Source organism: Dermacentor albipictus, unplaced genomic scaffold (genome assembly GCF_038994185.2).
Source record: "Dermacentor albipictus isolate Rhodes 1998 colony unplaced genomic scaffold, USDA_Dalb.pri_finalv2 scaffold_14, whole genome shotgun sequence".
Lineage (NCBI taxonomy): Eukaryota > Metazoa > Arthropoda > Arachnida > Ixodida > Ixodidae > Dermacentor > Dermacentor albipictus.
This window is the reverse complement of record NW_027225568.1, coordinates 4194786-4209125: the sequence shown is the minus strand read 5'-3', so window position 1 is coordinate 4209125 and position 14340 is coordinate 4194786. Positions and strand designations below refer to the sequence as shown.

Genomic DNA, 14340 nt, shown 5'->3' with positions numbered 1-14340 from the left:
AGAATCCAAACTCGAAAGTCCATCCTCTGTTCCAAGTGAATAATAATAATAATATTTGGGGTTTTACGTGCCAAAACCACTTTCTGATTATGAGGCACGCCGTAGTGGAGGACTCCGGAAATTTTGACCACCTGGGGTTCCTTAACGTGCACCTAAATCTAAGCACACGGGTGTTTTCGCATTTCGCCCCCATCGAAATGCGGCCGCCGTGGCCGGGATTCGATCCCACGACCTCGTGCTCAGCAGCCCAACACCAGTTCCAAGTGAATACTCGGATTTATTGGCACACTACTGCAAGGGAACCAGGATGCGATATCCTGTCCACATGAATAACTCACGAGGGCGGAGGTCACTGATTAGAGACAGCTCCAGACAGGAACCAGGTGGCGCGTTCTTCTGAGACGGCGGCTGCGTATGGCACGGCTAAGTGCGGCAGTCGATGCATAGTCTCGGTATGCCCACGGGCGGGCTATGGGAGCGAGGCGCTCGCTCTTTCTTACGGCCTGCTCTTCGAGGCTAGTTCCCGCCTTTCGACGCGGCTAGTGCGTGGCGCTGTTACCTAACCCTGGCCAGTTCAGCTGACTGAACCAGTGCGTACGGAGGGTCATCTTTGTTGCAGGTTGTTGTTACAAGCATTTCACATGACCCGCAACCAAAATCTGTCATTAACTAAACGATGTAGCCGCCAACATACGACCTTCCTTCTAATGTTTTGTAGCCATTTGGTGCACAACTCTCCGTCACTTGGAAACTGATGAAATGACACGCCTGGGGGCGTTTCCCAGAGCGCGAACGGCAAAAGGGCACGCAGCAGTACATGATTGAGATGCCGATCAGTCGACGTGCACCAATTTAACACGAACCACCCTGAAAAATGTTAACAACGCAATCAGCAATCGATTGAGAAAATCATACAAATTAATTCCCAAGACCACTTTACTTACTTGGTAGAACGCGGCAGCAGTGAATGTGTGCATTGATGCCCGGTGAATGTTCGCGGTGCCTCCAACACACCTGCGGTGAACCATATCCGTCCGTTCTTACCGGTTGGTGGCGAGGCGTCTACTGAGAAGAGGTTGGATGGATGGGTAGATGGATGCATGGATGGATGGATGGAAGTTTAGAGTGTCCCATTTGGAACGGAGTGGTGAGTTCTACCACCAAGCTCTTGCTATAATACTGCCTGTTCTCCTTCCTACCTAGGTTAAAGGGAAGCTGAAAGCTTTTCCAGAAAAAATTAGTGAATAGCAGTACGCCGTGGTTTCCAACACTCTGAATTCGAATATCGCATCGAAATTGAGCGAAAGAAAGCGCAAACATATTTTATTTCGACGAAAAGTGCAGCAGCAGACACGCCCAGCTCGCGCGCCTCGTTTCCGCCTGTGATTGGTCGGGCGCCTCGTGACGTCAACAATGGTGTTCGTCCGGACCGACTGCTGCCGCTAAACACGAAGCACGGTGCAAAGTAGTTTGGTGGTGTTTTGCTGAGACGGTCATGGAAATTTTCGAGCTTGCGTTTTTCTGAGGAGTTCGGTGTTTAGTCCACACTCTACGAGAGCGATTTTGCGCGCGACGGTGACGGGCGATGGCTTCGAGCGACAAAACGGGCCGTCACTTGAACAAATCGCTCGGTGTTGTCGCTCGATCGCCCGTTTCTAGAAACCTAGAACTCTCGCTCGTCGCCCGCAAATGCTATGAGCGACTAGCCAATTGTAGAAGCCGAAACTGGATGTACATAACTCAAATACTGCTGTTTGTCTCACGGAACGAGCAAACTATAGAATTTTACACGTGCAAGAATAAGAACCTAGTGCAAGACCTTCAGAAATATTTTATGCTCCTTCTTCAGTAAAATACATCAACTTAAATTGATGAAAGCATGCGTCACGCTAGTTTCGGTGCGTATATTGCTGCCCTCATACCGGGAAGTCGTCGCTCAAAGCCGTCGCTCGCGTGGAGTTCGGCTTGCAGACGACGAGTGAACGCGACAGCCATCTCCTCGCTTGTAGTGCTGTCGCTGTCACGTGCAAGATCACTTGTAAGGGGTTTATACTTGTACATACAACACGTACGTACATACTTGTACATACTACATGTACGAGCCGATTACGAAGAGCCGGCCTCTCCAAGAAGCAAAAAATGCTGGTGCAAGCACTGCTTTCCACGCGAATGAAGGCGAAGTGTTAGCATCTCCTTGTGTTAGAAATGTTCATGGCGAGTATGTTTTTTGCTAAGCTGCATTCAGCGTTCCAGTGAGTACGTTTCCGGGTAAACAACTGTAGTGTTATGTTCCTTCATGCCTCCTCGTAGAACGTAAGCGGTGATGCGATTTTCAGCATTTTTGCGCTGCCCCAAAGCTGTCGGCAATCTACACAGATGGTTTAAACGCGGGAAAAGTTTACCGGCTGTTGTAGCACGTGTAGTATAAAACCTTCATCAGCGCGCCATCCGCACGCTGCTCGTAACCGGCGAATTCCGTCGGCTACGTGAGATGGTCGGTTTCTTATGTGTGCGAGAAAAGGGGGAGTGCAGCGTCTTGGCGTGAGCAGGCTTTCCAACGCATGCAAACTTTACGCTTGCACTGCGTTATGGTAGCTGCATGCACGCTGTTTCACAACACACGTGCGAATAGAAAATTCGCGGTGCTTGGCGATGAAACCTGCGTCAAGGGTCGGCGATAAACATGCACCTTCCGTTCAGCGTGCTAACTATTTTTTTAGGAGAACTCAAAGCAGGCATTATTGATAAACTCCGGTAGTAATCGTTACGGAAGCGGTTAGAGCACAACACTTGTTCTTGAGCGCTTGAAATTGTTTCGCTTCACAGCAGCCTCCCACTTAGCTGAAAGCTTCTTGTCTTGCAGGAACTAATGGAACATCGGAACAACGTCGCGGCCGCTGGTGTTCGTGCAAGCGTAGGCTGCACAGAACGCCAGCATGATCGGCCTACAAGTTCAATTGATGCTGCGCACGTTAACTATCACTCCTATATACACACAAAAAAAGGGATGTAGGGTCGAGCGAAGCAGATTAGGACGGCACGCACGCAGAAATAAGCCCGATCAGGCACGGTCGCGGAGACTGCGAAGGAGCGGAACACCAGTGTTGACGTCACTCAGCCGCGGTTTCCCGTCTCCGCTCGCATCGTCAGCGTCAGCAGCAGCGCGCGGCGCTCGACGGGGGTCGGAGCTACAGCGCAATTTTAATCAACGATTGCGTCGCTCCTAAGTGAAAAATTCCCCCCAAAATTTTACCTTCATGGTTTATAAGGTTCCCGCATCCGTATATGAGCGTCTTATTCAATTCGACAGACTCTTCAGCTTCCCTTTAGGAAAGAAAAGAAACAGAAAAGAAAGCCCCACAATGAATTCCTACAACCACATTTTCTTACCCCCTATTGCGACCATTGCTTATGTGTGTCTCCGTTTCTTGTCGTTTCCCTTCTTTTCTTCCACCAATCTTCAAATCGCCTCTTACCAATCTCTATTGTGGACATGTTTACTTTTCCCCTGCTCGCGCCGAACCCAAGTACTTCAAGGAGGCAAGTGGTGCCTAAATCGACCGCTGGGCAAATATGTTCCCATTCTAATAAAACATGCGGCATCGTTTCCCTAGCTTTGCCACAGGTAGGGTTCAGTTGAATCGCCACCACTCGAAGAGTGGGACAACCAGCCGTCCAGAATGCACACTTTCGTTGACTCCTCAGGCGCGCAGGCCGTAAGAAACCGCGCGCGCGTCGCCCCGCTAGCCCGGCCGTGGTATGACGAGGGCTGATGGTTTCGTATGCACCATTTGTGCCAGGCAAAGCGTTGAAGCAAGAGGCCGTACTAAATTCAATTTGCTCGCTGCATCGGCCGCTCTTCGTGACGCCAACATGTTGACAGCGAGTGTCCGCGGTCATCGAGCGAGATGTGTTCGTCTTTACCTGCGCTCGCATAGAACAAAGCTTGTTAAATTAGTTAATACGCAAATGTTCACAGGTTACGCCCAAAGTACTGTCCTCACTCCTTCTGGCAGTCTAATAATTTGCTAATGCAATCGTTGTTGTTTCACCTTTCGTGGGAAGCTACCAAACTTCTTTTTCCTCGGCAACCACAACAGTAATTTCGATAAGGTTTGTTGCATTTCAAAGAAAAAGGGGATATCAAGGAAGGCTAGCAAATACCTTTCTTACTTGCCCCACCGGTGTTTTAGTAATAATTTTTGATATTTTAAGAATACAACAAAGTCAAGCATCATGTTTATAATTCTGTAATACAGCAATCAAGAACAATATTACTAATCTCTAAATTACACCTAATAGTACGCCTAACGCGGCAAATTGGTACCAGTGATACACCTTTCTCAACTATGCCACTATTTTTATTTTGACTTTCGCAAGACACTTATAAACATTGTAACAGTTTCACAGAGCCCTATGAATTTATATGTAAGGTATAATTGTCCGCTAAATGTGCTGTCAGGTGCACTTTATACAACTGCGTTACCTGTTTTTTGGTGCAGAGCTACGCATTTGTGAAATTTGTGTGTACATATTTTTTGGACTTACCCGTTCTTATTCATCTTTTTTTTATAAATATGTCCAGCCATAAATTGATATTCTGCTTCCCACACAAGATAACCCCCGACTTTATTTATTAAATGCAACACTTTTTGTCTAAATCTGTACAGCGGTTGTCTCATGAAAGTCTTCATCGTTTAACGTCTTTCAATAGGCAAGTCCGAATGGGCCAAATACACGCTTTTGTAGCTTTTCTTTATTATTACTGATTGCCGCTTTTACACGCTCCACAGTAGCTTACCTCACTGACCGCTAGAGCTCGCGAGTGGGCCAAAATAGAGCCTATTACCAAAGCGCCATAACTCACAAGGCTTAGAAATGGAAGAGAGGAAAAAGAAGAACGACACGGAGGCGGCTGCCTCGCGCGCTGGCACGCGACAGAGGAGAACCTCTCTCGCACTTTCGAACACGCAGCTCATCGTGGCGGACGCACTTGGAACGATCGCAGAAAGGAACGGCATCGTCCTGCTACCTGTCATGGGGATGGGTGTACCTGGCGGCATCGAAATTCACCGTCTCCTCCGAGGCTGCCTTTTAACCATCTCGGAAGAGACGCCACGCCGCAAGAAGCCTTCCTCGATTGCAGTCGCTGCAATTCCTGATGGGGCCAAGGATGACGTGTCCTACGCCTTCCGTAACTCGACCATCGAGGACGCCCTCCCAGACAATTGGGACCTTGTGCTCAAGCCGTGGTCGAAGGTCGACGAACGCACTTGCGGCAGCCACACAGGACAATCCAGGAGGCTGTTCCCGAGGGCCGAGTGGTACCCGCTCGTTGACATGGGCGTCAAGGACAGCGTGGTTAAGACCACGCAACTACCGCGGACCGTGCAACGAGCCTGGCACCAGACGGTGGTAGCCTCGAGGTTCACCGTGCGCCTTCTAATATGCAGGTAACGATCAATTCGGTGTTTTCTGTATCATATGTCAGGACCACTGCGAACATACTCAGTGGGCAGACTAATTTTATTTTATCTCTATACCGTTGGGAAAATCCCATTGACGGGTTGTTTGTCGCACAAAGAAAAGAAAAACAGCGTGCAACTTGTTGAGTAATACAGAGTAGTACAAATCAGGAATAACTGTGTTATAGCAATTCACCATGTAGCGGATTATTGGGGTGGTATTGCGTAATATGTTATAGCAATTCACCATGTAGCGGATTATTGAGGTGGTATTGCACAATAACACGACTGATGGGCGATACTGAACATGTTGTAACGCGTTAAGCTAGCAGATGGTTTTTGTATGGTTGAAATGAATTCACTTTCATAACTGAATAACGCTGAATATTAGAACATTTAAGATATTTAAAAGAAAGAAGTGCATCGGCAGTCGCACACATTGCTCACTTGCCTTCACATTCCAGCCGAGCGAAATATTTAAATGCCCAGATTATTATTAAGCCAATTCTTTAAATGCCACTTTAAATTATTCCCTCGCATGAGTAGCCGGCGCGTTGATGTGTAGTTATCCAGCTTCTGAAACTTTGCGTAAATTGTTATCAATTACGGAGGAAGAGTATGCAACTTCCACGAATTGTGTGGCCTTGACACGTGTATTGCTTATTAACCATAACGTTGACGTTCGTCCTATCCTCTGCGCTTCCACCAGCCGTGGTTCCTTAGTGGCTTTGGCATTGTGCTTCTAAGCACGAGGTAGTGGAATCAAATCCCGGACGCGGTGGGTGAATTTGAATGGGGGCGAAATGCAAAAACGCCCATGTACCTTGCATTGGGCGCTCGGTAAAGATCTCCAGGTGGTTGAAATTAATCTGTAGACCCCCACTGCGGCGTGTCCTATAATCAGATTGGAATTTCGGCATTTAAAACCGCAGAATTTAATTTTATCCTTGAAGCATTGCTGCTGGTAAAACGTCATGTGCCTCGCAAAGTTCACGACAATGCGTAGCTGCTTCAGATTCCTTGCTTTATGTAATTCGAGGTGTCCACGCTATGGTCCATGCTGAAATCCTCTATTTCGTATGAGTAAGGTTTAGATTTGTCTCCGATATTCATGTCAGGCATGCGAGGTTGGATTGCTAGCTACTCCAAGGAATGTCAGTGTTTTGCAGCCTTGTTCTGAAATGATGTGCTGAACCTCAGAAGATCCTATCTAAATTCATTGGAACGGAGAATTAGTTTTGCTTTGTATGGAATGGACCAAATTTGATGTTTGTTGCTTTTCAATGAAAAACGTTAGGATCTCCGGATTCTCTGGGGAGGATTTTTCATTTAAGTAATTAATGTTAAACTCAGGAAAATCACAACTTCAACTCCAGAAAAGAAAGCGATATCGAAGTTCAAATAAACTACGTAAACGATTATAAACCTGAAGCGGATAAAGATTATGCTTTCTAAACCACTCCGTAAAACACCACTAAGCTGTAAGTTGGACTACTGCAAACCAATCTTAAATACTGGAACAACTTAACATAAGCTATAAATTGACAGAGCACATTTATCCGTTTCAGGTACGCGTTCTAACAAAAACAGCATGCAAAAACAGGGAGACATCTTTTTGCTGCAGAGTCGAGAATCCGTAAACGTTTTGCTAAACGTCTTTATGAACGCATTTTAAATATGTGTTAAACTCGTTTACGCCTAAAATGATCTTGTGGCCTCACTCAGTCGGTCGTATTCCGCTATATGCCGTAAATACGACGAATTTCATCGCTTAATCCTCACGTCCCAAGGCCAAGCAAGGAGTTACGATTAAGCGCATAGAATGGATTGTTCGAATTCGGCAATGTCTCATATCGGCACTAGTCTGGCAGAAGGAAGATAAAGCCCGCCGAAAGGGCAATTATTGCTATTCTTTTACAAAAAGGCTGGAGAAGGAGAGAAGAACACGATATGTGCCAAAGAGAACCCGTCCGCAAATTGGGAGGTTTGTATCATTTGTATCATGTACGCCTGAATATAGCGTCTATCAATTTTATTTATCCATTCGTTCCTTCGTAGTTTTGGTTTCCCAGCTGATTTCGACTCTCCTTACAGCTAGACCACATCAGTTAATTGGATATGCATGCTTCAGGAAGGGTTCCAGCCCATGATTCAGTGTTATTGCATTGATGCATCCTCGTGTGCGAACACAGGTATAAAAAAATGGGTGCATCAGAAAATACTACTACTACTACTACTACTACTACTACTACTACTACTACTACTACTACTACTACTACTACTACTACTACTACTAATAATAATAATAATAATAAAGAATTACAACAAGATCAACATTTTTGGGTACGTGCTAAAATTGCGCTCCCGTGTATATACGATGCCGCTGTCTCCTGCCATACAAATTGCGTAAGAATCAAAAAGGCTAATAAACAATCAAAACACGTGCATTGAGGCACTTTTTTTTCCCCAAAGGGCACCTTTTCAGACACCACGCTAAGTCACATAGGAAGAAGCGGGGTATCAAATGATGAAGGCTGATGAATGATGGCTTTTGCTCCTTTACGAAAAAAAAATGCCAAAATTGCTTGAAAGTGCTTCAAACTGTGGCAGGAAAAACTCACAATAAAGTGAGTGGCGCATGGTGTAGTGACCACAGTGCACGTGGCAAGTACTGTGTTAGGACACTTTTTTAGTTACGTTTCTTTATTGGTTGGAATGAAGTCTTGTCTGAATAAATAAAATCGAAGAGAAAAATTCTAACAGCAGTGTTCATTGTCTTCATGTATTGTCAACGCAGTGCGCGAGATCGGAGTACGCGTGGAGCGGAAGCGGCCGCCACCGTGAGTGGCCAGTTCGTCGAGTGCGACCACGTGCCTTCCGCCGAGTACCGCCTCGGCGTCTTCGGCTGCAGGCTACGCATCCACCCACGTGACACGCTGCCGTGCGCGTTGACAATGCTGAAATCCACCATGGCTGAGAACGACGGCGACACGGACGGCGTGGCAACTCTGAGCAGCTGCATTTGGAGGCTGCACGCGAGGTAAGCCAAACACCAGTCCAGCTCAAACAATGCAGTCATTGTTCGGCCTCTTCTATTACTACTCCATTTTCGCCATCGTATCTCCTAAGAGACACTGTGGTTGCAGGCCAGCTATTTGCTCGTGTAAGCCAACGTGTCACCCAGAATTAGGGAATCTGGCTTTACAGCCGAAGCTGTTAGGAGACAGAGAGTGTATAAATGTATGCACTGTTAAGAGCATATTTCTGGTTCACATAATCAGTCTTTTCTTTCAGTCACATACAACTTGAAATCTTAGAAAAAGAAGATACAACACAAAAAGCTGCACGAAGTTTACAACTTTGTAACTGAGTAATATGGAAACGATATGTAGGCTGCATGTAGTGAGTTAAAGAGCAGACAGTACCATTGGTAACTTTTCGTAATTTAGAAGTCAAAAAGGAAAGCAAGAGGCTGCGGCTTTCTTTACTGTTTCACATTCCTATGGAGACCTGAACCATATATACAGGCACCATGTATAAAAGTCACGTAATACCTATGGAGTAATAGATGGGAGAAGAATCTTTGTATGAAAATACGTGTTATAGATGTAAGAGTACAGATTGAGAAATAGAAATACGACAAGCATACAACTGGTATGCAAATATTTAGAGAAAAAAAAAACAAGCACGCCAACTTAACAATGAAGCAATGGAGAAAATGTTTTGGTGCGCGTTGTCGGTCCACCGTGGATATAATATGCCAAAGCCCCAAGTCGCTGTTGCCACTTTTGCCTCGAAATCTGTAGTCTTCCGTGAGACCAGTCTCTAGACCATGTGGTGGTCAAGGATGGTCTTACAAAGATAGTATCGCCTTGTGGAGGCTACGAGTCACTGTCACTGTGTCCTCAAAGGACCGAAAGAAAGGCAAAGTTGTTAGACACCCGACTGTAGAACGAAGCCACAAAGGAAACCCATACGTGTTTCTCAGCCTAGGCGTTGTGCCTTGGCTGACGTTGCCTTCGCGGTGTCAACAGCCACATGCACAGCGTTCCCTGTGGGTGCACTGAATACAGTCGAAAATGGAAGAAAACACGGCACCCAGGAGAACGCGACACAGAGTCATTTTGTTCTCTTAGGAGGCATGCTAAATATTTTGCAACTGATATTGCGGTTCATTAGTCGTGACAAAATCCAGAAACTCAGCTGAGTGGTCAGTGCCCTCACGCACATATATACATCTGGATGCGTGTGGCAAACTTCAAGTGCATGCGCGAATTCAGAAAGCCCTGACTCCACTCCATACCATCCGAAGTGCCGAGGTCGCTTCGAAACTAAAGTATTCAATACCTATGGCCATGTGTGTCCCGTTTAAAGTCCAGCCGCAACGAAGTTTCAACTTGGATAGGTTGATTCTAAATGTGTTTTCATCGTCATCATTAGCCTGTCTTATGTCCATTGCAGGACGAAGGCCTCTCCCTGCGATCTGCAATTACCTCTCTCCTGCGCCAACCAATTACAACTAGCGCTCGCGAATTTCCCGATTTCATCGCTCCACCATAGTCTTCTGCCATCCTCGACTGCGTTTCCCTTCTCTTGGTACCCATTCTGTAAACCTAATGGCCTAACGGTTATCTAACCGGCGCATTACATGACCTGCCCGACTCCACCTTTTTCTCTTTATGTCAATTACAATATCGTCTACGCCCGCTTGCTCACTGATCCAAACCGCTCTCTTTCTGTCCCTTAACGTTATGTCTAGCAACGTTCGTTCCATCGCTCTTTGCGCGGTCCTTAACTTGTTGTAAAGCTTCTTTGTCAGTCTCCATGTCTCTGCCCCATATGTCAGCACTGGTAAAATGCACTGATTGTACACCTTCCTTTTCATTGATAATGGTAAGCTTCCAGTCAGGAGATGAGCAAGATTGCTAAATATTTTTCAAAGCAATATTTAATAACAATGCTTCAGCAGCAACACTAAAAAATAATCGAAACTAACGCTGGAGTTTTTGTTTCCGTCCTCTGGTGGGAGACTGCAGAACTAAGTCGTGTGACGCTGAAAAAAATAAATACCGCGGAAGTGAAGCACTACCCATTTAACATGCAGGGATAGGAGCGTGCGATTAAATCACTTGATCACTGCTTCCGACGGTGCAACAATGACACCCTTGCGATTATCAAAGTGCCATGGGCATTTGCACGACTGTGTTTCAAACATCGCTTTCGAGAACAGCGCTACGCTGATTGCGGAAAGTCGAGACAGCTATAAGTAAAAAGATGTTTTCCAAGTACATATAATTTACCGGCTATATCGACAGTGGCCATAGTTTTATTACAGCGACAGTTTTTGCCTGGAAAATCGAGCCAAGTGTTTCATCATTTCCATAGGCTTCCAAAGCTGCATCTTTAACCTCTGTGAGGACAAAAATCTAGCTTTCCACAGCCTAATCACTGCATTTGTCGCGTGTGGCTTGTTTTCTAGAATGTCTCTGTCACCTGCCTTTTCCAATATTCCCCCTGTACTTTCAGGTATTCGTGACAAACCCGCTCGTTCTACTGAGAACGCACAAGCTTCGCTCAGCAGCCGCTTGGGCTGCTAGCTGCTACATATCCAGATAAGCTGCCTATAAAAGAAAGCTTCGCAATTCAAGAAAAAATCATCCAGGTACGCGGATCGAAGCCAGTACCAACGCCTTTCCGGGGTGGTCTTTCCATCGTCTGAGATAACCAGAAGTCTAGCTTAACTGCACACAGCACAAAGGTTAACCAATCGATAAATCGAAACACATGGATCAGGGTGGATGACAATCTTCCCCTTCATGACCCTTCCGCGATCTTGCGCGCTTCAGTAGAACTGATTTCCGATGTTCAGTGTCGATGTGCTTGGAGATGTTGATTAATTTAGCTTCTTGCTGCGATCTGCTAACCTGCTAAATGGTACAAAGACCACTAATGAAAGGCGCTGGTTCAGAGATCCATCTCTACGGACAAGGACGCATCTTTCGTAAGCTGGGAAGCTTTGTTTCCGAGAAACCGTCAAGGGTTTCCTTCAAAGCTTCATACTACAGTCGGGTGGATGACAATTTTCTCTTTTATCAACCTTCCTTGCGTGTTCCGTACAGCTGATCTTCCATGTCCGCGAAGCTCTACCAGACCTATTTCTTTTCCACTGCAAATGCGTATACATATCGCAGAAAGCATTAGACAGTGCGTTTTATTTCACTGTTTACGGTTAGTTAAGAGAGTGGTTGAAGTAATTCGAAGAGTATACGTACTCATCCATGTTCGCGTACGCTGCTGTTGTGCATAGCAAGCCCCGCCTCTTCTTCTACAGTTATGCTCTCTAAAGCTTCTTCAGTACATAACTGTTCCTATGGCACACTGTGGTATAAACTTTTTTAAACAGGGTTGAAGTACCTCAGACAGGCTGGCCAACGTTTCGATAGGTGGACCTATCTTCGTCAAAGGCGGCCTCGTCATCCTCGGCGTGTTAGTTTTAAAGGGTTAGTGCAGTGACGTCACGTGCGGGTGTTGTCGCTGGCGGCTGGTTTTAAAGAGAGAGATTACAAGAGGGAACAGGCGCTGTCGTCCGACGTCTGTGAGCCTCATTCTCAAGACGATGGGACAAGAGCGTGAGAGTGGGCACGCGGGGAGGAAAGAAAAGAAATAGAAGCAGAAAAAAGGGGAAAAGAAGGAAAAAAAAAAGCAGGGGGGTGCCAGGGCCGTACCAAGACACAGCAAGGGGGGGGGGGGTGAAAGAAAAAGAAAGAGAAAAATGAAATCTTTAAGAAATACGGGGGCTTGGGAGCGTGTTGGGGAAGCGAAAGGTTAGGAGGTAATCCGGGGGAGTTGTTGGCGGCATGTTTTTGAGGCATTAGAACGGCCGGTCAAGAATCGGTCGAGTAATTTTGAAATAGTTAAAGTGGCGACGGGGAGTCTGCCGTGCAATGTGTGGGGTGACTGAAAGTTAGCGGCATGGTCTTTCAAGGGGCACTGCCCCACGCGCTTAACGTAGGTGTCGTTACGGCGGCATCAAGAAGGCGATGGTTGAGGCGCCGAAAAAGGCATATTGACTTCGGAATGTGTTGTCGAGGGGGTTTCAAAAAAAAAAGACTAAAAAAGGGGTAAGGGGAAGGGGGGGGGCGAAATCGGTAAGACAAACAGGAGGGCGACGCGTGCAGAAGCGGGCGCGGGCAAGTGTACATGGAAGAAGGGGATCGTACACTTGGTATAGACGTAAAATCCTGAAAGAGTACATTAAATTGAGTAGTAGGCAGGAATTTTTTTTCCTTTTCCTCTCTCCCCCTCTCCCCCTTTTTTTCCTCCGAAATGAAAGAGTAGGTGAGGTTAAGAATTAAAGTTGGCTGGTGGCCTAATGTGTTTTATGTATTGGTTGATGATATGAGAGTTTCAGATTTAAGTTACAGCTTTTAAAGATTCTAAGTTGCCGCGTGCCAAATTAATTCCTGTCGGGTGTAGGCAATTAAACTTGTGTATGAGGTATGATTCCGTGTACTTCCTTTCGCGAGGGGAACGGAAATTTGTTTGTAGTGTGCCATTCCACAGTGTGCCATTCCATCTGCCAGCCCCTTTCTTGTTTTTGTTCCTATGGCAGAACTCCTTCATATAGACAAACCTTCTTTCCTAGAAGTGTAAAAGATAAAAATATCTTTCACTCATTCTAAAAACATTGAAAGTATAATAGGTAGTTCGAAGTATATTTGATGAACTGCGCAGAACGCATAATTAGCAGTTCAGACAAGCTCAAACCATCATAAGGTTGTTTACTGCGATTTAGTGCGTTCACCTGCTGTAACATTTTTTAAGGTTTCCCGTTTGGGAAGGAGAACATTGACTCTCCTCGTGGCTGAGTCACGCACAATCGCATCTTTTTTCCTTCTTCCATCAGGTTCCTACGGCGGGGTGCGCCTGCATTGGCGCACAATGACGACAGGAGTCACGCGTCGTCTCGTGCATCGCCACACGTGTGGCTGCCATCTGCTCAGCTGCACCTCGTCACAGCTGCAACGGCACAACGGCGCCAAGTTCTGCACGGGGCCTTACCGCGACCTCACCTGCGCTTATCTAAGCTGAGTCGCTGACCGTGCGTTCCCTCCTGACCACGTGACCGGCGATTTCAAGGTGCACTTGGATCGCTGGCACGATGGCCACACCAGACGCATGGGAGCTAACTGGGGTCTCCCCTACGTTCAAGCGCTGGCGTACCTGCGCAGGGTTTGGCGAGGACGCCTGCAGCAACCGCTGCGAGCTAGTCGCGGTGCCGCCGTCACCTTGACGATTGTTCAGCTATACTGTGGCGCCGTTTGCAGGGAGTGCAGGCCCTTTTCTTTCGTGATTTTCTTTATTTTTTCAATGTATCGGTGTGAAAGTAGTGTTCATATATCTGTTTAAAATAAAGTTTTTTGCGATCGAAATATGCTGCTATGTTTATTCCTGGGGCATGGTATTTGTAGGCGATGGGCATGGTCGAAATCGAATGATTTCGCGCACTCTATTTCGCTGCACTCTCTTGCTGTAATTCCTTTTTTTTTTCACAACTATTCCGTTTCAAAGCGACGACATGATCTCGGCAAACTTGCCTCGCGACTTGGGGGCCAGACCGGACAAATGGTTCTGTTCGTGTGCTCGGCTGTAATATCCTGCAATGTAGTCTAATCCACGGAAGCACAGGGCTCGCTGGAATTTCACGCCGCGTTTCTCGAAACCAAGTCCCTGTAAAGCTGCCAGGATTCAGCCTTCCTTTTTAAGGATTGTTTGGGGGACAGTCGCAAATTCGAGCACACAGTTACATACGCAAAGGATCACATACACATCCTTACATCCTTACGCATCCTTCATCCTTACATACGCAAGGATG

At 46.5% G+C, this 14340-nt stretch overlaps 1 protein-coding gene across 2 annotated transcripts; it reads left to right on the top strand.

The window, feature by feature from the left end:
* Positions 1–4835: 4835 nt before the first annotated feature.
* Positions 4836–13897, top strand: LOC135908885 (uncharacterized). Of its 2 annotated transcripts, none has more exons than XM_065440726.2 (3): positions 4836–5453; positions 8263–8505; positions 13372–13897. In XM_065440726.2, the coding sequence occupies exons 1-3, from the start codon at positions 4879–4881 to the stop codon at positions 13562–13564; spliced, it is 1011 nt and encodes a 336-aa protein (XP_065296798.1). In that variant the 5' UTR covers positions 4836–4878; the 3' UTR covers positions 13565–13897. The 2 variants fall into 2 exon arrangements, with proteins under 2 accessions (XP_065296798.1, XP_065296799.1); XM_065440727.2 differs by lacking the exon at positions 13372–13897 and adding an exon at positions 10992–11123.
* Positions 13898–14340: the final 443 nt, after the last annotated feature.